Below are 24671 nucleotides of genomic sequence, written 5' to 3'. Positions count from 1 at the left end.
ATGGTGTTTGAAATGCAGCCTGCAGCTGAGGAAATCAAAAGGGGTTAATTAATTTAATCAGCTGCATTGTAAAATGAGAAATACTGCTGGAAGGGTATTGACATCTGAGTTAAAGACCAGGAAAGGTGCAACCCATCCCTGAAGCCCTGATTAAGGTGATGAAGCAGAGATGTGAGGCCCGGCAGGATACCTTGGTTTCTGGATGCTAGAGCTGAAAGAGGCTTGCGGCCCTGGAACCTTGTTTTTAAATGCACGCGTTGCCGCTAGGTTGTACTGGGGCTGGACTGTAAACGATGTAGCCAGGCTGGAGTGTGCGTTTGTTTGTCAGGTGAAAGAGACCAGGGCGGGTGAGGAATCTCTTGGATTGCAGCAGCTTCTGTTGGGGAGAGACAGACAAACAAGCTTTTGAGCTTACACCGCTCTGCGCTTCAGCTCCGCAGGAGAGCGCTGGGTAAGTGGGGAAGCTTCTCTCAGTGTCTCGCTACTATCCTGCACCCAGCCCGGCTCCAGCTGCAGTTATGTGCTGATTCTCCTCCTCTGCAGCCCCCTGCACTGTAGGGCAGAGCTGGGAGCCGGGTGCTAGAGGGGCTGGGAGCAGGCCGGGCCCCGCTAGGCCAGGGCTGGCTTGCTTGGCTGCAGGCGATGGCCCTGGAGGGCAGGGGGCGATGCTGGGGAGCGAGGGGGGAGCGAGAAGAGCTGGGCGAGGCCTGGCTCTGGCTGTGCCTTTCGTCCGTGCTCACACACCGCCCGGAGCTGGAGACAGCTGTCCTGCCCGGAGACTGTCCGTCCGTCCATCCGTCCCCCCCGTGTGCAGCCGGGCTCTGCTGCTTGGGGCAGCTGCTGTCTGACCCCGAGTATCTACCCGGGTATTTACCCAGCCTGTCCCCGCAGCCCCCAGCCGGGCGGGGGTGTTAAAACGAGGAAAGGAAATACCCGGGAGCTGTGAACGGAGCAGCGCTCAGCAAACGCCGGGGGTGGGGAGGGGAACTGGTCCTGGTCCAGGTCCTGGTCCATGAGCCCAGCCCCCTCGCCGCGTTATCCAGGCCCAGCGGCGGGACCGACCCGCTCCTGCTCTGCCGGGGGGGGGAGGGACACCGAAGCAGGGGCCGGGCCGCGCTGCCCAGCCGCGGGGGGCGCCACGTGGCGGCTCGGCCCGGGAGCGGAGCGGAGCGGAGGGGCCGGGCCGGGCCGGGCCGGGCCGCGCTGTGCCGTGCCGGGGGGCGGGTGAGTGCGGGGCCGGCGGATGCGCTGCGCCGCTCGGGCCGGGCCGGGAGGCGAGATCCGAGCGCGGAGCCGGGCGGGGGCGGCCGGTCTCTGAGCCTCGCCTGGCGGCTGCTCCCGGCTGCAGGTCCCCGGGCCCGCCCCGCCCCGCCCCGCCGCGGCTCTCGCAGACGTGCCCCGGGGGAGGCCGGATCGGGGCGAAGCGGCTCCGCCGGCCCCGGCCATGGAGAAGTACGAGAAGCTGGGGCGGATCGGCGAGGGCTCCTACGGGGTGGTCTTCAAGTGCCGGCACCGCGAGAGCGGCCAGACCGTGGCCATCAAGAAGTTCCTGGAGTCGGAGGAGGATCCGCTCATCAAGAAAATCGCCCTGCGCGAGATCCGCATGCTCAAGGTGAGCCCGGGGCCGTCTGTCTGTCCGTCTGTCCGTCTCTGCCTGTCTGTCTGTCCGTCCCCGGCGGCGCTGGAAGGCCGGGCCGCCTTTGCCTTGCGAGCGAGCGGGCGGGCGGGTGTCTCGATTCGGTGTCACACCGGCGCGGGCTCCGCTTCGCCCCGTCTAAACTGCAGGGCTGTCCTCGGCCGTCGCTAGCCCGGAGACAAATGCCCGGTGTCTCTGTTCCGCCGGGGATCCGGAGGCAAAGGGAGCTGGGCGCCCACCTCCCCTGGACTTTCCGGGCCGAGCAGCTGATTGCCTGCTGCTCTGTTTGACAACCCCAGCCTGGGGGGGTTGAAAAACCGGGCCCAGATTGAGACTTGGGCGCACAAAAGATTCTCCCTGGGGCTGGCCAGGGGTGGAATAAATCTGCCCTGCTTACGGACGACGTGTGAGCTGCTTCATCGGCCCAGCTACTGCTAGGGTGGGGGCAGCACCTGTAATGCACGGTTCATTGTGCCCAGGCTGGTAGCTCTGTTATAAACCCGGTTTTGGGGGGGGTTGTAACCCTTATATATAGAAAAATCCCAGCAGAGTTTATTTCAGTTCTGGGGAGAAAAGTGCCACGATAATCTTTCCTTTTAACAGAGGAGAGGACACCTGTATCATTCTTCTGGCTTTAGCTGCTGATACACGTTGCTCTGGAATACACAATGGCTTCATTTGCCAAAAATTCATTTTTTCCTAAGCCATCTTTAAAGTGGGCAAATCGGTTGCCGTAGCCAACAAAGCTCCCACTGAAAGAGCTGAGCTGTTTACACTGGGGTCCTGTGGTCGATTTTCAGGGCGTGCCCGGGGTGGTAAGACTGGCTAAATAGCCGTTTGATGGCTGCAACGCTGGTGGTACGCCAGGCGGACGGGTAATCCTCGCTAGCGATTGTGTGTAGGGCGGAAACACGCAGCCTTGCGGCTGTTCATGAAGGTCTGGGAGTTAACGCTTGGAGCACGAGTAACTTGACGTTCCCGGGAGATGGCAGGAATGTGTGGGCTCAACCCAACGCGAAGAAGAGGTAAATTGAACCTGTTCTAAGAACCAGTGTGGCCCAAAGAGGAACAGAGGAGCTACGTCAAGGGAACGTTCCTCTGTATCTGCCCTGGCATTGTAAGCACGTCACTCTGCTCTCAGATCTAGAGATGAGGCCGGGTTGTGCTGTGCTTGCTCATACTGTGTAGGACCTTTATCTGCGAGTGGCCTGTGCGTGCATGGTCCCTCCAGCCTTGAAGCCCTTGCTGGCTTGGGCCTTGACTCTGCAGACGTGCCCATGGGGGTAATGTTCCACTTGAACTCACTCTATTTGAAATGGCTCGTGTGCGGAAGGGCTTGCCGCGTTGGGGCCCTTACTTCCGTGACACCTCCGTGCTCCTCCTCATTAGTTAGCCAGGGAATGAGAAGAGGCCTCATAGCTTCTGCTCTTCGGGTCTCTTGGGGAGCAAACTTGTGGCTCTGTTGATCCTGCTTCGGAGTGCCCGTGTCCAATTCAGGTATGTAAATTGATAAGGTTAATTTATCTCTGGATGTTTCACAACCAGATAGATAAATACTTTAAAAGAGTGTGAGGCACAATCAGAAACAAGCCTGTTAGTGTGCTTAAATATGACACACATGTAAAAAAAATAACTAGGGAAACTTGCAGACAAAAAAACCCCTTTCCTCTTAAGGTAACTCAGGCTGAAAATAGACATCATGGAAGGTTGTCATTCATATAAGCTGCTTGTCTGAAAGTCAAGAATTTAGTATGTTTTAGCCCAAAAAGCCTGACAGAAAACATGGAAATATTCAGTGACATGTCTCCTTTTTAAAAATTAACTTTATTTAAATATCCGTGGTTAGAGATTTCTTTCCCAGTATTAGCATTTTCCCCAGTCTCTGGTTTCTACCTGGCATTTTTCCCAGACTCCACTTTCTGCTTGGCATTTACGTAGCAGTAGGAGACCATTATCTGCTATCAGTGTCCTTTTCCATTATCTTAATTTGCTTGTTGGGAACCAAGTAACGTTCCTATTGCTGTAAGTATGAGATTTCAGTGTGTCACAATAGTTTTGAAAAGGTTCCCAAAGCTGCTCTTGTTATAAACCGTGTTCCATTCTGGCATTTCATGATACGGTTTTATATCACTCTGCGTGGTCCTGATGCGAGAGAGGTTGCGATAAAAGGATGCTGAGGCAATGGCAGAAGACTCATTTTTTTTCAGCTGACGAGGGTGATGGTAGTGACTCCAAAGCCATTTTAGGAAAAAAGCACTGGCGGTACAGGGTCAGACTTGTGGGGAAAATGGGTTTGTTGCCCTGCCAGGAACGAACTGGGAACCTGCAGTTCTATCTTCTTAGATGGATAAATCTTCCTAACAAAGTGATGCTTAAGCTGCATTAAGATGTGTGGGAATGTTAAAGATTTGGAAATGAATATAATAGTTACAGAAGCCACTTGTTAGAAACGTGGATGGTAAATGTGTCTTCCCCACGCCCATAACAATACAGAACCCCACAAACTGCGGGGCACCATCGAAAGGTCTGCTTTTGGAGTGATGTTGATTTAACAAGTGGAGACCTGCTCCGCTATCTTTTAAACATTCTCTTTGTAAATAGTAACAGATTGTTTGTTTGTTTATTCATTAAGCTATTTCTTGGCTTAGGCAACAAACTGTTTGTCTAAGATCTCCTGGGATTATGTTTCATCAGTGAGAAATGTAGGTCCTGATAAATAGTTCTTCTGCAGAGCAAATATTTTGTGGACAAAGGCCTGTGTAACTAACAAGCTGCGGTACTGTGGATCGGAAAGATAGCCGGAGTGTGCAGAGAGAGTGAAGGAGTGCAACTGCATGTGATACAAATTGTGTGGGATGGCTTTGAAATGTACAAACGGTACTGCTGTGAAAACAGGGTCAGGCTTTGTATAAACCGTAACCCAGACAATAGAAACCTGACACTTACTGTTTCTAGAAGGATGAATTTTAAATGCTGCCAACTGATCTAGTGCTGTGCATAGGGCCTCAATTCGCAAACCTGTCAGAGGCATGTATTACAAAACCATAAAAGGTGGATGTGGCTTGGAAAACCAGTCCAGCTCTGTAGGGTGTGTGTCTTCTGCAGGAGCACACATCAGATGGAGAACCAGCCTCTGACAAAGAGCTACGTAAGCAGATTGCAAACACATTGATGGTTGTTATTTTGTGTTACAGAGGGGATCAGGATCCGTTTGCTCTAAGCACTTTAAAAATACATAGCCTGAGACAGTCCCTGCCCCTAAGAGTTTACAGTCTAACTGGACAAGACAGATGAGGGATTATGGGGGTGAGGGCTTGCCAAAGGTCAAACAGCCGGACAGCTATCATGTTGTCTTCATGCACGACCAGTCCCACCGCTGCTGATTGCACAGATATATGTGTGTGGTTCTAATGGCTCCAGATCCTTTCCCGAGTCTTAACAGAGCTTAAATAACCCCTGAAGGAAGAGCTGCATGAAAAGCGGGGCGGGAAAGCACAGCCATGAGCTGACCACGCAGCATGGACTCGTCCGCTACTCAACGTCCGCTTGGTTAGACATTGTCAGGGGTGGGGAGTCCCACAGCAAAGGGCTTTGAGTCCGGCAGGCCCTGCCTTAGCCTGTTCCAGTTGGAGCCATGGGACGTACAGCAAGGCCAGGTCTGCCAATTTCAGCTGCCTTGGGTGAGCGTAGGGAGACAGGGTCACTGAAGACTTTGGACCTGATCCTAGAAGGTGCTGAGAGCTTGACTCCAATCGACTGTAATGGAAGTTGAGGCTGCCCGGCAGGGTCGGACCCTTCGGGAGGAAAGGCCGTCATCTGACTTACCGCCGTTGAGCCTTGGGGTTGGAGAGAGGAATGATCATAGCACGGTCCCCACCAGAGAAAAGGGCAGACTTTCCGAAGATCGGGCGATTGGATTACCCCTGGGATAGTGCGGCTGAAGGAGAAATCGAGGGATAAGCCCAAAGCTTCTCTGTTTGTCTCACCATCCGATGAATTTGTGAAACTGCTCACGGGCTGGGGCTGCCCCTGGTTCAGGGACCCTTCTTCAGGCTGGGTGTAAGCCACCGCCTCTCGTTCACACACACCGCCTGCTGTCAGCATTGAGCTGTGCTGGAGCCCTGCCGCGTTCTCGGGAAGATTCTTGGCCGATGACAAGAATCGTCCTCTGTGTGGAGCACGGCCAGAAGAACGGGTGTGCGTGGTATCTCCAAAGCAACCCAGGGATGGACATTTTAAGGCTCCAGGGAAAAGATGCTAACGGCTGGAAGAGTTCAGCTGGGAACTAGACACCACATGGAGAATTTAAAGGGGTGAAGAACTTCTCCAAAGTGCCTGAAATTGCTCAGGGCAGGTCTACACGACTGCTTATGTTGATCTAACTTACGTCGCTTAAGGGTGTGAAAAAGGTACCCTCTGAATGATGCTCTCCCGGTGACACAGCTACAGCCTCTCATGGAGGTGGAGTTGTTATGCCGAGAGGCGAGCTCTCCCTTCGGCATAGAAGGTCTTTGCCAGATGTGCGGCATGCAGCTGCGCCGGTGTAGTGCCTCTAGTGTAGACTAGCCCTCAGAGGAGGTCTCTTGGGTGAACTGAGCCACGGTGAAAGGCTGCGGATCTTTCCTGGAGCAGCAGGCGTAGCTAAAGGTTGGTGATCTGTTTGTGCGTCATCAAAGATATTGCTGAAGAATTGTCCTGAACGAAGTTTTTGTTTTGTGGCTCATCTGTTTTAGATTCCCCGCCCCCGGGAGCCTCTGACACAGCCCGTAGCTTTTTCTGTTGGAGTGAAGAATAGGTGTATTCTGCGTCTCCACTCCCGTGCGGTGTTTGCTTGCTACGCTAAAGAGCAACGAAGGAAGTATGTGGAGGAGAGTCTAACAGGCACCCTCGGGAACGTGCTGTTATCACATCAGCAAAAGCAGCAGGGCAGCCAATCCTCTGAGAATTGGAATACACGAACTAGAGATTCCTTTGGTGCCAGCCCGTCTCCTGTTCAGTTTTCCCTCTGAAAGTGAACCACCCAATTCCCAGGTAAGGTGCTTGGCCAGGGCATGCAAGGACTTGCACTGACACATCCCCTTCAATGAGTTAGCTCAATCACCAAAGGACAGTTCCACCGGGGGGGCCATGTGCCAGCCCCTAAATCGGCTCCCGAGAGTTGCTGACAGATCTAAATCATTAGTAAGAACCAGTTTCCTTTCGCCGTGCTGCTCCGGTCATGAGCTGGTCTGAATTCCCAGAGAAAGAGTTTCCAGCCTTCCCAGGTAGGCTCAGCGCTGCGTAGTGCCACCACCTCAACGTCCTTTCCCAACAAGGCACCGGTGGAGCCTCGCCAGAGGTTTAAAGCGTGAACTCTCCCGTTCCCCTCCCCCACACCTGTAAGTGCAGGCGAGGACCTGGGGTGCCAGAAGAAGACCCCCTCACCTCTTCTGTCAGCAATGAACCCAGCCTTTCCCCACAGCCCGGAGACAGTCCTAGGACTGCAAAAGTGTGTGTTGGGGGGGGGAAGCAACCAAAATAGGCCAAATTTGAGTGGCGTCTTGACCCCGTGCACCAGGTCGCACCGCCACTCACTCAAATTTGGCCCAAGCCTGCCCCCCCCGCGACGGCATTTCTGCCATTGCATTGCGGCGTTGTCACCTGGCCCACAGAGTTGGATTTGGCCTGGCCGCCCCTCCGTCACGTCAGCAGGGAAAGGGGCCCTGCTGTTACGCCGTCCCGTTCCACTGAGGGGCCGCGGGGGGGGGGGGGGGGGGCGGTTGTTGCACCCTTGCCGAGTTCAGGTTCTCACAAGTGGGGGCAGTGGCCCTTTGGTGCCCCCATTTCCGGCACCTGCGTAGGCAGTCCGGGTTGCAAGTGGAAGGTTGGGCCTACGCAGCCAAGTGAGGAGGTCAGACAAAGCAGCTGGCACCCAGCCTGGGCGTTTCCCGTTCCCTGCTCTGACATCGATACGGTAGCGAGAGCCGACCCGCTTCTAATCTGTCGATCTCGCCCAGTGGCCAGGAAAACCACGACCGCGAGCAGCTGCCGGGTTTGTCCCCGGTTGCAGGGAGACTGGACGTACCCCACGGCCAATGACGCGGGGCAGCAGACGATCCCGTTTGCCCTGTGGACGAGATGATGCGGTGGGGGCTGGGGTGACGCAGTCAGGTCAAAAGACCAGTCACCAGTTGGTGATTCTAATAGTCGCGGCTCGTTAGTGCTAGAACGTGACTGAAAATAACCTTGTGGCACAGACCTCTGCGGACGTCCGCTGTGATGAGCTGGGTTTGTGGGTGAAATGGAACAAAACGGAAGTGATTGTCTGTAACGGAGACCCCACCGCTGTCTGTTCCTGCTGACCATTTCCGTCCGGTTGTGTAGTAATTGGCCTTCCTAAGAACGATTGTTCTCATCTTCACCCCCGAATGGGCCAGTGTAAATTACTGACCCCGAAACACCGAACTTCATTGTCCACACTCTTTTTGGAGTTTTCTCTCCTGCCCATCCGTCATCTAACAGTCTGAGCACTTCCCAAGTGTGTTGAAGGGGATGTCCGCACTGTGGGGGTCACTCAAGTTATCTACACGCCGGTTAGTTGGTCTGTCTTGGGTGGGAGTGGCCCCACTGCAAAATAGCCCTTGGATTGCTGTGTCCACACTGCTGCTGCTGCAGTCACTGTGTGGAGTGCTGAGGCTTCTGGGGCCACCTCCTAGGGTTCGTAGCGTTGGAGTGAGCTGAGCCGCTGTGTGCGTGCTTTCCCGGTGAATTGGACAGACAAATTCTCTTGCTTCCTGGGTGCACGGGGGTTATTGTGAGTAGGCACGGGACAGCTAGCAGTGCGCAAATGGCGCTAGCCTGCGTTCACACTGTGGAATGCTTGGGTTCGCACTGGCTAAATTTGTGCTCGTTTGAGTTTGAGACTCTACCCCCTCTTGGACCAGCCGATTTTGAGTTCCGAGCACCCCCACTTTTGAGATTAGGGTTTTTGTGGGTGGATAGGACTCAAGCCAGGGGAAACCCTGGGATTAACTTTGCAGTGAAAACGAGTCCTAATTTCCTTATTGTTTGAAGCTGCTTCTCCTGTTGTTCTGGGTGTCCCCATGTGGGGGCCTAACGTGGCTAAGCGGGCTTGATGTATGTTGATAATGAACAATGTTCTCCAGACAGCACACATCTCGCGTGGCCAACATCACCTGTGCCCTGTAACGCCAGCGAAAACCTGCTGCCGTGTTCAGAAATGTCCATGACGTAGGGTCCCACCTGCACCTTAAGGTGAAGAATAAAGCTGACGTTTATGAACCACACAGCATTCCAGTTGCGGTAACATGACGCTTTTCCCTAGAGAGCAATTACTGAAGCTGCCGGCATTGCAAAGGAAGGGAGGGGAAAAAATTTCAGTGCAGCTATTTCTCAGAAACCGAAGGAAAAATAAGCTCTTTTCCCTATCAGATTGGTAGAGAATCGTATCGTTATAACCTAAAGTCGTCATCCATGCCACCAACTGACTATCGCGAGTGTAGCTGCAACAGGTCAACAGGAACAGGGCTAAATGGGTTCGGATTAGGAGGGGGAAAATCCTCCCTGCTGCTGCCACAACTCCAGTGATGGCACTAAAAAACTGAACACAGCTTTCTGTAGCTAGACCCCATCTACCGCAACTAACAAAGGCATTGTGAGAGGTAGCGGCAGATTTATGGGGCCTTTGAATGCCCTGTTGTGGCTGGGGACTGACTGATGCATTAAAGATCTGAACGTTCTTTGCCCGGAGCTATATTGTTCAACAAGAAATTAATGATCTTAGTTGCAGCCTGCTAAAATTCTGCCCATAAACGGTAATTTACTAGCCGAGTGCGCCCACGGATCCCTGGCCTCTGTCTCCCCTGCGGAGTCCGTAGCGCTTGAGAGAGGAGTCATATATCTGCAGGGGCCGGCTTTCAGAGCATTGTTCTTCTGGCGCATTCTTAGGTCAATAGGGAAAGTATATCTTGATACATGATATTAAAAATATCCCAACTTTTATTGCAAACTCCAGTTCAAATACACACCGTGACTGTTCCGCATTAGGGACAATGGATGGATAAGCACCTTTGAAACTAAACAGCTTGAGTTTCAGTCTCACTTTAAAAACAGTGGTGACCACAGCCTGCTTGTTCTCTCCTGTGTGTGTTGCGTTGCCACAATTGTCACTTATTAAAAAAAAAAAAAATCTCCAGGAGAGTCCCCTCGTCTTGGGTCTGTGTTTCGCTGCAACGTAGGACGTGTGGGCACAGGTCAGTCTGACACATGCAAGCTGCTCGGGTTTTTAAAGCCTGCTGCAGAGTTGCATTTCAATGCTCTGACCCTAGGATTGTGAGAGATGCTCGGCCGGTTAGTCGTATGGGAAGAATTTTAATCACTGGGCAAGAGTTGGATTTTCTAGCAATCCCGTAGGCTGTTACCTGTCTATGCAACCCTCGCAGGAGCAGAGGCTGGGTTACTGAATTCAGACCTCCCAGCTATTTTCAAGGTGTTTCTGGTTAGTTCTAATATACCTCGGAAATACGAGCCCAGGCTCACGTACACGTGACTGGGAAGCAAAATTCCTGACCCGTGAATATGTATTTTTCAGTTAAAAATCCTTTTGGCCACACTGTGCTCCCTCTAGTCGCCCTGTCTTTCCCTTCGTTCCCACTTCCCACTGCACTCGCCTTTCCAGCTGCTGCACGGCACGGCTGTGACATGGTTTGGTTTAAAGTGGGTCTTGGAACCAGGCTGGAAAGGAGGCGCGGCAGGTCTTGCCAGAGGCATGCCCAGGTGTAACCCACACTCAGGACTCGCTGGCTCCCTGCAGTGGCCCTAGACCCCTCCGCCAGTTCACAGAGTACTGGGCCTTTTGGGTCTAACAAGACAGGTTGGTGCTCGTCGATCCAAAGGTCACGAGTTCAGTGCCCACCTCCGCCAACACGCCCAGGGGCTTCATGTTCCATACTGAAGTTACTTTAGAGACAAGAGTAAGAAGGCAGGAGGGGAACGGATTGGTTTGGTTTGGTTGGGTTTAACTTGGGATATACGTAGGTATTTTTTCTGTGGTTTGACAGCCCCATTGTGATATTTCCCCGTCCTTTCATGCACATTTTGGTGTTGATACTTCATCTGAAGGGAGTAACAATCCCAGGGATTACTGGGTGATCATTGGGCAAATTGACTCCCCGTAGCCATTCAGAGTGCATCCCTTTGCATAACTGGAATCAGCCGCGTGTCCATTAATACCTGCCATGGGACCCTGTGCCCTGATGGGCAGAACCAATTCAGTTTCAGTGGCACTGGACCATCGTCTGCCTCGTGCTGAGTCATGACCCAGTTGATGGCTCTTGAAGGGGAACTCTTTGTATGGCAAGTTAGCAAAGCTGTTTCGAGGACCGAAGAGTGGCTAGAGGCGTGGTAGAAAGAAATCCATGGCTGCCCTCGGTTGCGTTGGGTCCTAGCTATGGAGTGCACAGACAGGAATGATTCTCATAGGCTGGAGCTCACCTCTGCTATTCTCCTTAAAAACTCACAGTGCCTGCCCGGGGAGCAGGGGCCAGGTTATTTTCAGTTCCTTGATTTCAGCCAGCCAGAATTTCCACCCTCTGCCGGGGGGCAGAAATACAAGTCGTTACTGGGGGGAGTGTATGGCTTTGTTTTGATAAAGGGCCTGTGTTCGCATGCAAATTGGGTGTAGTTAAAATGGGAACCTTTCATCCAAAGCGCCTCAGTTTCATCTGTCACTGGGTGGCCTCTGGCTTGTGTCTCATGATCGGGGCCCCCAGGTAACCCTCGCTGTGTCCCTCGTTATCTCATATGCTTCCACTTGTCTCCCTGCACCTGCCGGTAACCTCCTCACACGCATCTTTCCATGCCTTGCATCACTTTTGCTGCCTTTTTGGCTGTGGACCTTTTCTCAGTAGGTTATATCCTTTTTGAGAGGAGCTGAGCACACCCACCGTGGTGTTCAAGGTGACGGCAAGTCATTGACGCGTCTGATGGCGTTATCATTTCAGTATCATTCTGTATTCTTTTTTTCATATGCTCTAGCATCTCTTCTAACTGCTGCTCTGCTCTGAGCAGATGTTCTTACTTAGCTCTCTGCAGTGCAGCTTTTAACCTGCATGGTTCTGTAGAATCGATCACATTGGAAACGAACTCTTCACACTCACCTTTACCTTGCACTTATCTGCTTACTCTGCAATTGATTTGTCTAGTCAGCCCAGACCCTTCTTCAATCTTCTCCAATGTTGGCAGATTTTAATAATTTTAATCTTGCTGCTCATCTCCTTTTCCAGATCATTTGTTCATATATTAAAAGATGTCTTTGGAGATGCCTCCTTGTCAGTTTCCCATGTTGAAAATTCATTGTTTGTTCTGGAACTCAATCCAGAAAAAAATCTCAAGGATGTTGTTTGTCTTTTTAAGCACGTGAATAATTCCATTGAAGCCAATGGCACAACTCATCTGATTAAAATTACACATGTGCTTAAATGCTCTGCTGGACTGCGATCCAGGTCTGTTTTCTATTCCTTTACTCTTCCATGCACCTTGTTTAAAAAAAAATAAAATAAAAAACAACTTAGATGCTAGAGTAATTGCCAGGAAATTGAATAACAAATTCATACTGCAACATACAACCTCAAAGATACGGCTGTGCCAGATCTTAACACGCATATTAAGGATCTCGGTCGCCATTTATTTGGTAAGGAAGCCCCTGATACTAAGTAAGACTAAGCTGTGTGAATTGCTTAATGAAAAAAACAATTAAAAAAAATAATTTCCTAATGAAACCCTCAAAAGTTCTGACAGTGAATTAGCAAAACAATGAGCGGGAGGGAGGCTTCACTGTGTCATGGGGCGAGATTCTCCATGTCTTACTCCCAAAAAAGTGTTCTAACATTTGGATCAAGGTTTTTCAGCAGCTATAAGTTCTTATTGTGCATGTTTCCAAGCTGTTGTTGAAGGAAACTCTCTTCGTCCACTTTGGTACAATCCGAGGCTAGATGCTACGTAAGGGGTGATGCAGGAATGCCTGTGATGGATAGAAATTATTTTTTGCCTACCAGCCTGTTCTCTAGCCAGTGGTTGTTTAAACCAAGCTTGTGTGTGGCTCCCAGATGTCTCCTAAAATAACTAAACGCTAGCCCTGGTTTGGGCAGTGCTGCTCGCCCTGCTGTCCAGCTAGATGACTCAAGGTGTTTTGTGCAAGAAGTGTTCTTTGCCCCCAAAGAACCAGAACTTTCGTCACATGGGTTTCCCTTGCCTCTCGCCCTGCGTTTCGGCTCCAAGCCGCGGGATGGGGCAGTGTTACTAACTCCACCGCTCCCTTGTGCGTTCACAGCAACTGAAACACCCCAACTTGGTCAACCTGCTGGAAGTCTTCAGGAGGAAACGGAAGCTTCACTTGGTCTTTGAATACTGCGACCATACGGTTCTGCACGAGCTGGACAAGTACCCGCGGGGGTGAGTAGCCGGCTCCTGGGGTGGGGGGGTGAGTTTGAAACGAAGGCCAGGAGAGAACAAGGGAGAATTCGTGGGAGTCGTTTACGGCTCCAAGGCACTCGGAGGAGGATCTCATTAATAACGGGGGGGGCGTGAAAGCTGCCCGGCAGCGGGTGCTTGTTACTGTGGTTTAGCAACGCTGTCCGAAAGAATTGCCCCGCAGCCTGTGAGTGCTGCTACGCAGAGCTTCTCACCAAGGAGATAATGGCGCTAGGCCTGAGCATTCGGAGTAATATCTGGCTTGGTTGACAGGAGCAAAGTGGAGCAGGGAGAAGCGCTTGAGATGCCTCTGAAATCCTATCCCTGCAAACAGCCCCCGGGCCCGGAGAACCTGCCGCTTTCGCTTGGTGCAGCAGTCGTGTTCCATGTCCCTCTCCACGGCTGGTTGCAATGAGCAATGGAACCGACCTGTGGCTGGCTTAGGAAGTGCAGAGCAGGTGGCTTCCTCCCAGACAGGTGCCCATCCGCCGCCCTGCAAAGCCCACCTGTCCAGTTGGCTGCCTGTATTATTTTGTGTGCTTCCCTATGGGAAAGGGGCCCAGGGTGTACGATGAGCTTGGCTGACAGCTAAATTATGTAAATGAGAAGAAGTAAATGAGGCTGGCCTGGATTTTCAGCCAGATGGATGCTGAGTGGGCATCAGCCCGCAATTCTCTCTTCCCCCACCGAGATGGATGCTCCGGGTCTGGGTTTGGGCTCTTTGTGATTGACTAGAATCATAGAGCCATAGAAGATTAGGGCTGGACGGGACCTTAGGAGGTCACCTAGTCCAACCCCCTGCTGAAAGCAGGACCAACCCCAATTAAATCATTCCAGACAGGGCTTTGTCAAGATGAGCCTTAAAAACCTCTAAGGACGGAGATTCCACCACCTCCCCAGGTAACCCATTCCAGTGCTTCACCAGCCTCTTAGGGAAAAACTTTTTCCTAATATCCAACCTAGACCTCCCCCACTGCAACTTGAGACCGTTGCTCCTTGTTCTGTCATCTGCCACCACTGAGAACAGCCTAGCTCCAGCCTCCCTGGGATACCCCCTTTTATTTTTCTAATGGGCCAAGAAGCAAATATTCTGCTTTGTGTTTACTTCTCTGTTGTGCAGCTGCATTGTGGTGTCTACAGAAATGTGTACAGCTCTGGAAACAGAGGGCTTTGCTGGCCAGGGCTACATTCACTCTCGCTCCTGTGATAAACCCAGCATCCGATTCCTGCATAGAGATTAAAATAATCTCTTGCCCCCAGTTGATTGTGCTCAACTTTCCTTTTGCCAGGTCCCATAGAACCTCCCTCTAGCCCTGTTCTTGCTGGGCTGTTATTCATTGATTAAGCTGGATTATGAGAACTCATAGCTGTTTTGCTATTGCCTCTTCTCCCGACTCTCTGGTTCTACTGAACAGGGTACGTTGATTTGGCTGAATCTGAAGCCTGGGGGGTCAGTTACCCAACCCATGCGCAGTCTATAAATAATGTCATTGGCATGATCGGTCAGGCTGAACTCATGGCTTCCTGCGGTCTGGCATGCTCTCTAGACAAATAGAATCAGACATGGATTTGGCAGAGAGTTTCCATGGCATGTACCTTGCATGCGCCACTGTGTTTATGTGCATGCCCCTGAGAACTCATCTCAGGTCAAAAGCACTTCCCTTCGAGCAGCCATCCACACAAAACAGGAGCCGTGTACAGAGGAAAGAAAACATTCTCCATTCTGATCTCTGTTTGTTTTTTGACATGACATAAATGAAGCTCAACTTAAATTTATGACCCGTGAGTTATTCACGGTGACCTGGTGCTATGGAAATGCTCAGCATACGTTTATAAATCATTTTGCAGGTCTTACGGTAGACAAATGGTCTGTAGGAAACGAACGGATGGGAGGGTTGGCGGAACAAGAACTGTTGTTTTCATGGGCGAGTAGCTTCAGCAGAAGCATTGCACATGCAGGTAGCAGATCAGGTTTGTAAGGTAGGCAGCAGCTTCCCTATGTGAAATTCACTATCTCTTAATTCAAAATAACTCCAGTTTGAACTAATACGTTTACGGTAGGGTAAATAGATCGTATGCTTTACTTTAGAACAATCTGGGGCTTTGTCGCTCGCTCTGAATGGACAGTTCTCCTGAGAACAGGGGCTGTGTTTGTACAGAACGTAGCTATGTGTTTGCAGCGCACTTAGCACACTGGAGCCTTGATCACGCCTGGGGCTTCTGTATGCTGCGATAATATAAACCATTCTCTGTGTGTTCAGGGCCTAGCACTGGTCCGTGACTGGGACTCGTTCCACAATACAAATAAGAATGAATAGATCATCATTAATAAAGAATTAAAGAATAGGAATATAATTAATGCCAGTCAACATGGTTTTATTGAGAATAGGTCTGGTCAAAACTCATTTCCTCCTTTTGAGGAGATCACCAGTTTGATTGATAACAGTAAATACATAAGGTATAATAGACTGAGGCCTGGACTACACTGACTGGCAAATTTGGCAGCAGTCGACAGGAGTTACGCAAGCTACGTAAAATAGCGTGCGTAACTTACGTCGACTTCCTAACTTCTGTTCCACGTGCCATCTCCACTATGCTGTGCCAATGGGAAATGCGTCCCCATCGACGCGGCGCTACTCTTTTCCTGGAGGTGGTTTTAATAGATCGACTTCTGGATCGATTGAGCAGGTCTTCACTGCTGCTCAGTCGAACTGGATAAATCGATCTGACGGTGGCGAATTTGCCGCCATCAGTGTAGACAGAGCCGTAGACTTTTAGAAGACTTGATTTAGTACCACACAACAGTCTGATTAAAAAAATTAGCACTATCCCGTATCAGTAAAGCACCAGGTAATGGAGTAAGAACGAGCTGGCAGATGTCTCAAAAAGTTAGCTGTCAATGGTGAATTACTATCAAATGGGATGTTGCTAGTGGGATCCGCGAGGATTGGTTCTAGGCCTGATGCTATTCAAGATTTTAATCAATGATCTGTAAGGAAATGTAAAATCGATGAACTTTGCGGGTAACACAAAGATCAGAGGAGTAGTAAGTAATGACAGGGCAGTTGCACAGAGTGGTCTGTATTGCTTGGTATGCTGGGCTTCTTAATACAGTCAAATGCTAGGCCGTATACCTAGGCACAAAGTATGCAGACCCTGCCTACAGAATGAGGGATTGCCATGCAAAGCAGGAACTCTGGAAAGGAGTTTGGGATCATAGCAGATGGGCAACTCACTGTGAGCTCCCCAAGCAGTAATGTGGCAAAAAGGGCTAAAGTGGTCCTTGGACATATAGACGGGAATAGTGAGGAGGGGCAAGGACGTGATGTTACCTCTGCATGTGGCATTGGTGAGACCGACACTAGAACACTTCAAGGTGCGGCTTGACAAAGCCCTGGCTAGGCTGATTTAGTCGGGGTTGGTCCTGCTTTGAGCAGGGTGTGGGACTAGATACCTCCTGAGGTCCCTTCCAACCCTCATCTTCTCTGGTTCTGTGATAACACTGTCCAGTTCTGGTAGCCTCATTTTTAAAAGGATATTGAAAAATTGGAGCAGGCACTGAGAAGAACCACAGGAAGTGTTTGAAAGCGGGAGAAAATGCCGTGCGACTTAGACAGCAACCCAGTCTGTTTAGTTTACCAAAGGAAGATTGAAGGTGACTTGGTTCGAGTGGCTCCGTACCTTCACGGAGAGAAAATACCGGGTCCTAAAGGGCTCTTTATTCTAGCGGAGCCAGGCCGAACAGGATCCAGTGGCTGGATGTTAAATCTAGACAAATTCAAATTTGAAATAAGGCACAAATTTTTAACCGTGAGGGTGATTAGCCACTGGAACAAGCTACCAAGGGAAGTGGTGGATTCTCCATCCCTTGGTGTCTTGAAGTCAAGATTGGAGGCCTATCTGGAAGATGTGCATTAGCCAAACACACGTTATTGGGCTCAATACAGGGGTAACCGGGTGAAATTTAAGGGCTGTATGATATCCAGGAGGTCAGACTAGATGATTTATTAGTCCCTTCTGGCCTTAAACTCTGCGTCCATGAATCATCAAGAACAATATAATGCTTTTCCAAAGAGCCAGCACTGGAATTCATGAGGTTATTTGTCACTGCTGAGTTCCTTCGTGTTTGTTCACTTTAAAATACTTTTTACAGAGGTTTCCAGGAATCTCAGCTGGAGCTTCAGTTCACCCAGAGCAGCAGTATAAAGGGAGCAGTCGTTTGTAACAGTGAAAGGTTTACGCAGAAGGACACAAGGGTTAAAAAACATCATCTCCCACTTGAATGTCCTGTTGCAGTTCCAGGCCGGGCTGGTGGCACTACCTGTCATTACTGCCTGACGTTGCTTGTTAAGACTAGGGTGACCAGATGTCCTGATTTTATAGGGACAGTCTGGATATTCTGGGCTTCGTCTTATATAGGTGCCTATTGCCCCCCGTGCTCTGTCCCGATTTTTCACCCTTGCTGTCTGGTCACCCTAGTTCATACCCCGTTTTCCGTTATGTATAACTGCCAAATTTTAACCTGATGTCAGATCCTTCTGCAGGCGGAGCGCCGCCCTCTTTGTAACATCGTTCCTCGGCTGTTTCTTGAATGAGACTCTAGCACTGATACAGCAGCAGAGCCTTAAAGGGGACATGGAAAGGATCTGTTAAAAATTGGGCATGTTCCCCCTCTTTTTTGGCTTCTTTAAGATGGGTAAAAAAGGCACAAAACATTTGTGTTGGACCTTTGAACCCTCAGGCCTGTCAGCTGTGCCCTACCTGGTGTTGCTAGGGAAGCTGAATGTCTGAGGATGTGTATTACGAACTCTCACACCCCGTAAGTGTGGGGGTGAACGTCTAACAAAGACGTCCCCTCTCTGAAACGTTGGGTCACCCCTGAAGTTAAATAGATGGGAGGGAACAGACCCAACCCCTCCCCGCTCATTTGCTCAACTTTCACTCTCTTGGCGTTGGCCAACTGGCGATCTGACAGTGGCCTCAGGGTTGTGATTTTCCGCGCTGTCTCCGGCACCGGCGGGAGAGAGCTGGCGTAGAGTAGCCGTTGGCATTGTCGGTGCGATGTCAGAAGAGTTAATGGTGCAGGACAGGAGGCGCCATTAACCAGCCGGCCTCAGTGTTCGGTTGCCAGGGGGTCAGACGCAACATCAGCTAGATGTGAATGGCCCCAAAAACCTTGGATCGGGCTCAGCTGTCGTAAATCTTTGTGTCTTGTCGTCATAAACTGAAATTGCACGGCCCTTTGGCGTTCGGTCTGGAGCTATTTGGCGCTTGGAGTAGTGCTGGGAAGTAAATACGTAGTGCCCCTCCGGACAGCCCTTCAAGCTGCTATAGACTTCACAGCTGTATTTGACACGTCACCTTATAAAAGAAGCTCACAGGCCAGAAGGGTCTCTCTAAAGCTCCGTATAGAGTTTCTGGCTGCAGCATAAAAATGCGGGGAGAATAGTCAGGCAACAGATCCCAAAACATTGTCGGTAACATGGGCTGACTTTTCTCTGGGTTCCTGAACTTATCGAGTGCGTAGGCTGAGGATTAAATCTCTGTTTCTTGTAACTCATCTCGGTGAAGTGACGTCTGTGGTGTAAATGGTCCCAAAGTGTTGTGCTGGGGGATCTGTGCTTCCTGATTGCTTTGGGTATAGACGGCGTTCCGTTGTGCTGGCATTTAAGTTTAACTTCATTCTCCTCCTTTCTCCTAGTTCCATTTAAAAAAAAAAAGAAATACATTTTACTCCTTGTGCTTTTTTCAAACAGGGTCCCAGAGCATCTCGTGAAGAGCATAACTTGGCAGACACTCCAAGCTGTCAATTTTTGCCATAAACACAACGTAAGTCCCGTGCAATCTAACGCAGGGCTGCTTTGAACCAGGTACCGATTCTGTTACAGTCTCCCAGGTCTGGAATACTCTGTGCAGCGGCGTCAACAAGTCTTTGGGATCTTTTTATTTATCCTGATTATTTCATTCGTTATTTAGATCCCTGGGGTTCATTGTCAGAGTGATTTATGCTTTAGGTTAGCTTCCTGCCTAAACAGCTTGCAGCAGTGTATCCTTCTGTGAGAGGCACCATCCCTGCAGAGGACAGACCCGATATCTAGTCATTCAAGGTCTGATTCAGCACCTACTCCAATGAATGACTTTCTGTTGACTCCAGCGGGTGTTGGATCAGGCCCCTAGTGAAAAGTTACAGAAGTGGAATGTGCTAAAATCTAAGGGACCAGCAAATCTCCTCTGCTTTCGTCAGAGCAGAGGAGTTATAGGCTGAATAAAAATCGCACAGGACACCGCCTGGGCTGTGCTTTAACCAGGCTGCATACGTGAAGGTAGGGGTGGGAGGGTTACTTATCCGAGTCGCTGCTGTTGTTTTCTTTGTTTTTATCCGTCTGCCGAGGGCTGATTTAAGAGGTGGGTGGGAGATCTCTTTGGAACGAATGTTTTGTTTCTACCAGTAGAGCTACGTAAGGCTGAGCAGCGGGAGTTTGGCAACCCGTCTAGCTGGCTTGCAGGATTGGTTGTTTTGTCTCTTTCTCTCTCTCTTTCTTCCAGCCCTCCCCCATTAAATTGATGGATTGTGTTTGGTGCTGGTCACAGTAAACCTTGCACATGTAAAGAGCTCTGTAAATGTCCATCACGCCGCTCCATTATTTCACAGTAGGCCACTTGAGTCGAATGGGGGTTGTCTGAGCAGTGCAGAACCGTGCCACTGAAATTGCAGACGTGCATGGCATCTTCTCCCCAATGTGAGGTGGAAGACCCGGCTACTGGAGTGCCCCACAGGCCCCTGCGTTAGCAGTTAAAGAATCCTTTCGTAGTCTGTTCCATTAACAATGGGGATCAGGCCAAAAGCCTGTGGAGGTCTCAGCAATGTGAACGTGGCAGAATTAACCTGTTCCAGATTTAGATACTTGCTCCTGACTCGCTTGTCTGTGTTTCCAGTGCATACATCGAGATGTGAAGCCAGAAAATATCCTGATAACGAAGCACGCTGTCATTAAACTTTGTGACTTTGGATTTGCTCGCATACTGAGTAAGTGCTGCTAACTTCTTCCACGGGCCGTGTTTAAAGCACAAAGGGCTTGAGCTGGTTTTTACGCTCCGTTCAAGGCTCTGTCTTAGTGCACCTGCCTCAGTTTCCCCGCTATACAACCCATGCAAGGGAATGCTCTTCCGGGCGGCAAATTCAAACCGTTTTTATTCAGATGAATTTCTACAGTGCACAAATCCCTTGTCAAAGCTTCTCTCAAACCTTCCGGCAGCAAAACAAGGCTACAGCAGTTCTTCAGTTCCAGTCAGCAGTCATCCATCCAAAAGTGGTTAGCCACTCAGTCCCCTGTTCCTTTAGCCCTCCGACCTGGGCTCTGCTCTCCAGGCCTCCTGTCTGAGGTTTCCAAGACCCATTTCTCTCCCGTGAGTCTTCTCCCGTAGCCCCGAGTCAGGTCTCTTGTGACAGGACACCCCGCCCTGTTCGGCTCGGCCAGGCCTCTCCACCCACGAGTGCTACCCCTGCTCAGGGATCGTCCCGCCAGGAACACCCCGTGTGCTGGGCTCTGCTTCCTACAGTGCTGCCACAAGGGGGTTTCCTGCTGCGTTCCACTCACCCAGGCCTCTCTGCCCTGGCTCCCGGATCCACCCTCCAGCACCAGCCCTCTTGTTTTCAGCTCAGCTTCTCCTAATCAGGCTGTTCTCCCCGGGAGCCTCTGCACGAGCTGTCCTGTAACATGGTAGGGGATCCCCAGCCCTGGCCACTCTTCACCATCAACCTTTGGCTCTTCCCAGTGGTTCTCAGGAGCAGCAGTGAAGAGCCGGTACAGTTTCTTCCTGGGTCTCCTCAGGAAACGCTCATCTGCCCTGCCTGACTTCCTTCAGGGACCTCTTCCCTAGGGCCAGGTGTCCTCTTATAAGCCCGGTTGGGGTCAGCTGATGAGTCATGAGGGCACTAGCCTTTTTCCGCTAAAAGAGCCAGGGCCACCTTGTGAGAGGTGCACATTGTCTTTGTGACACCCACCCGTGCATGAAAACCCTCCTTTCCACAGAGAACCTCCACTGAAGGCAGAATCTTGTTATCGCAGGAAACGCCTGTTTTGCAGAAGGATCTCACCCGGGTGGCTTCCCTTTTCCCATAATAATAATAATAATTAAAAAAAAAAAATCTTGTGACCCTTTGGTTTGACCAGTTCTCCGAATAAACCACCTGCGGTTTTGAGAGCTGACAGTTGGCAACGTGCTCTCAGAGGAAAGGTGCTAGCCCGATTTCAGGAAAAGATTGATTTGCTTTCCCCAGATCGGCAGTGTTGCAGAGTTGGGTTCTGAATACGTGCGATAACCCGTTTTGATTTCTGCCATGCTGTGCGGGAAGGGTGACTTCCAGGACTATTACTGTAGCAGTGTCAGAGAGAGATGTTAAGCAACGTGCTTGTTACACTTCCTTTAATAATTCTGACCTCAGATTTCTATTTATTTTCTATCCTTCCTGACCACAATCTAGCTGGACCCAGTGATTATTACACAGACTACGTGGCTACCAGGTGGTACCGATCTCCTGAGTTACTTGTAGGAGATACGCAGTACGGCCCTCCCGTGGATGTCTGGGCCATAGGCTGTGTCTTTGCAGAGTTGTTGTCAGGTGTCCCCTTGTGGCCTGGAAAATCGGATGTGGACCAGCTGTACCTAATCAGGAGAACCCTGGGTAAGAGTCCCCTGTGCAGTCTGATTTCAGCCATGTTCCTCTCTACTTGTCTGGTATTAAGCGATAATGGAAACGGTGCTATGCCGATCAGAATCCAACGGACACTTGTGCATTAGGAAAGCCTCCGATGATCAGTTCAGCGCCCAGACCAAACTCCACCTCCATTGTGCTGCTTTATTTCACATGAATGCAGGGGTTCCCAACCTTTTGGGCTCGCGGGCCGCAGATCTAATTTTCACAACCCTGAAGGGCCACCAGTCTCTGCCAGAGCCCAGTGCAGTAAATAGGAGCATGGGTGACCCTCGTTGAGTCATAATTTTACTAGGGTCCCTTGTATTCCTCTTGACTTTGGTGGCACTTAGGTTTACCCGGTATTTCCTGGGAATGGGCCCTGTTCCCATGCCTGTCTTTGCAAGAGCATACACGTGCGGTAGCAGGTGCTGCCCAGGGGCTTCCGCAGCCTGTCTCCAGGATTTCAGTTGATCACCCCAATTGCTAAGTTATTCCAGGACACTTTCTGTGGACTGGGGATAAGGAAGTGGCGGGGCTTCCTACTGACCTGAGTGAATACCGGAAAAACCGGAATGGGGAACGTTCCTTCTGTTTAGAAAGGCAAGTTCTGATTTGTGAGTCTTTCACATTTACCTTCCAGTCCTCTTCAAGAGATCGAACTTTGCTGGAGCACAGAATTAGCGTTTTCAGGTCAGATGTGTGCTGACGGCACGTAGTAATGTGTTAGACCCACAAACTGGTGACTGCCCCCCCCCATGGGCACAGGGGTTCCCCTGCAGCAGGACCTGGCCCTTGGAGCGTGACCGTTCAGTTAGCGACGCTGGCCAGTTTTGTGGACAGAAACAATAGCGCGGGATTTGCCTCCATGGCCAGCGCTGCAGACAGGAAGCGTTTGCAGGGAGCGCTTCACAAGCCCCCCCCCAGTAGAACGGTATTTTCTGGAGGCACCTTGGGGGCTTGACTTGGAACGAGTAGACCTGAGAATTTCGCCATCTCTTCGTGGACGGCAATAAAAAGGTGAAACGAGGCCGAGGGTTTGTTGTGAATGATGCGCTTAAGCCCTTATCTCCCTCCCTCCCCCTCCATTCCCTTGGACTTCTGAGCATCCTCCTTCTGCTATTCCCCCACATCTTCCTGCCACTGGGTCTCCCCTTCCAAGGGGAGCTGGATGAGACTCCCTTTTCTCTGGCTTGTTTGTGACCATGCTCGTCACCACGGCATCTGAGCACCTTGGGCCTGATGGAGAGTTTTTTCCTGCGACGGGTTTCGATCAGGTGCTGTAACAGCATTGCTGCCGTTTGAAGTGAGCCATAGTTATTTCTGTGCTGTTACCTGGCTCCCCCTGCCCTGCCCATGAGCTCAGAGCCCAAGCATAATATTTTCAGGCCCAGTACAAACTTGTAACACAGGCCCCCTTCCACACACACCCATGGGGTTTGGAGCCTGGGCTGGGCCTCTGGGCCCCGGTAAAGTGTACCCTTCCCCCCCATGTGGGGGCCCTGCATGAGCGACATGGACAGTAGCCATAATATTGGTCAGCCTTCCAATTCTTTGTTTTTAACGAGGGAAAACGTTTTTTAATTTATTTTTTAAAAACATAAACCTCCTGTGCCACAAGCTTTCTGGAAAGCATGAATCTCACCCCTGTTTTTATCGTCCGTCTGGGCTGCATGAAGGTTTGCAACGGGCCCGGTGTTTTCCGGCAGTAAGTGGCCAGCTCTGTGTAAGGACTAACTGGATTGAGCTAATCACGGCTGGGAAGTAGTCTTAGTAAAATGTTGCACATGATTGTTAATGACTTTTGTATTTTGTAAAAGAGTCGTAAAACCCAGAGGCAGACACTGCAAACAGTTAATGGTTGAGCTTCTACCGGCTGCCGGTTGCGTAGTGACACAGGCGTCATTAATCAGTTTTGGATTTAGAACTGGGGCTTTCAGTAGATCAGTATTTATCTCTGTCATTGGGCACCCCTAAACATTTTAGGTGGAAACTAACCAGCTCTTACTGCTTCTGTTTCCCATTGGTGTGTCACATATGCAGTGGATTCTCAGCTCTGGGAAAAAAACAAGTCTGCTTTTTAATTTAAGTGATTCTTGGATTGTTTAAGATTCATATTTTCTTAGTGTAACTTAGAAAATCATTTAAAAATCCATTAGTCCTTTTTATAGCTAATATACATGTTATCAAATATAGATGAAACCATTCATGGCCGTGGTTTGATTGCTAGTCTCTGGAAGTCTCTCCATTGAGCTTTAGGAATGTTACAGTTTATGGGGTTTCCGCTCGGAACGATTTCCTTTTGATCCGGGCTGTGGAAAGGAGACGGGTTGAGACGTGATTTGCAGCGGAGAGCTACTTGATCAAAGCTGTGTTCTTATGGGGGTTTCGTTACTCCATTGGCCTGGGGTCGGTGACTTGATTTTTAACATACGGCTCAATCCCAGCTGCTCTTTCATAAGCATGAGTCCTTCAGAAAGGACTTAGGAGACCCTCGTGGCCCCTTCTCGTACGGCGACTTTCTGCTCGGGACTATTAAAAGTCAGATTTTAATAAGAGAGCGACAATCTCCCCAGCCGGAATTCATAAAGGAAGGGCCCATTGTCCTGAACCACACGAACAAAGGGCCTGTCTTTGAAATCGCTGGAACAGGGCATTAATCTGAGCACTGGGCTGGCATGACCTTTCTAGCCCCCACTGTGAACAAAGCCTGTCCTGCGGACGATCAGCACAGCCCAAAACAAACAGCAGCTCTTGCCAGTCATTCATGGCAGCAGTGGGCTGTTCCATCTTGTTAGCTTTGGGCGGGGGAGTTCCTTGTTGATTTTGTCTTGCTTAACAAATGTACACCAGTGTTCCCTTGTGTTAGGG

General features: G+C 50.5%; 1 protein-coding gene across 2 annotated transcripts in view; it reads left to right on the top strand.

The window, feature by feature from the left end:
- Positions 1–160: 160 nt before the first annotated feature.
- The window catches only part of CDKL1 (cyclin dependent kinase like 1), a 35019-nt gene continuing 10508 nt past the window's right edge, over positions 161–24671 (top strand). Inside the window, exons 1-6 of one of the 2 annotated variants that reach the window (XM_067554742.1) lie at positions 161–451; positions 1349–1612; positions 12966–13087; positions 18862–18934; positions 20042–20132; positions 21591–21791. In XM_067554742.1, the coding sequence (XP_067410843.1) occupies positions 1445–1612; positions 12966–13087; positions 18862–18934; positions 20042–20132; positions 21591–21791 (655 nt within the window). In that variant the 5' untranslated portion in view covers positions 161–451; positions 1349–1444. Of the gene's footprint in view, positions 452–1088; positions 1613–12965; positions 13088–18861; positions 18935–20041; positions 20133–21590; positions 21792–24671 lie in introns of those variants that run through there. The other variant, XM_067554741.1, reaches the window with a different exon arrangement.

Source organism: Emydura macquarii, unplaced genomic scaffold (assembly GCF_026122565.2).
Source record: "Emydura macquarii macquarii isolate MOO-44397 ecotype Brisbane River unplaced genomic scaffold, CSIRO-AGI_Emac_v2 contig_1551, whole genome shotgun sequence".
Taxonomy (NCBI): Eukaryota; Metazoa; Chordata; order Testudines; family Chelidae; genus Emydura; species Emydura macquarii.
The sequence above is the reverse complement of the archived record's forward strand: the minus strand, read 5'-3'. Positions and strand labels throughout refer to the sequence as shown.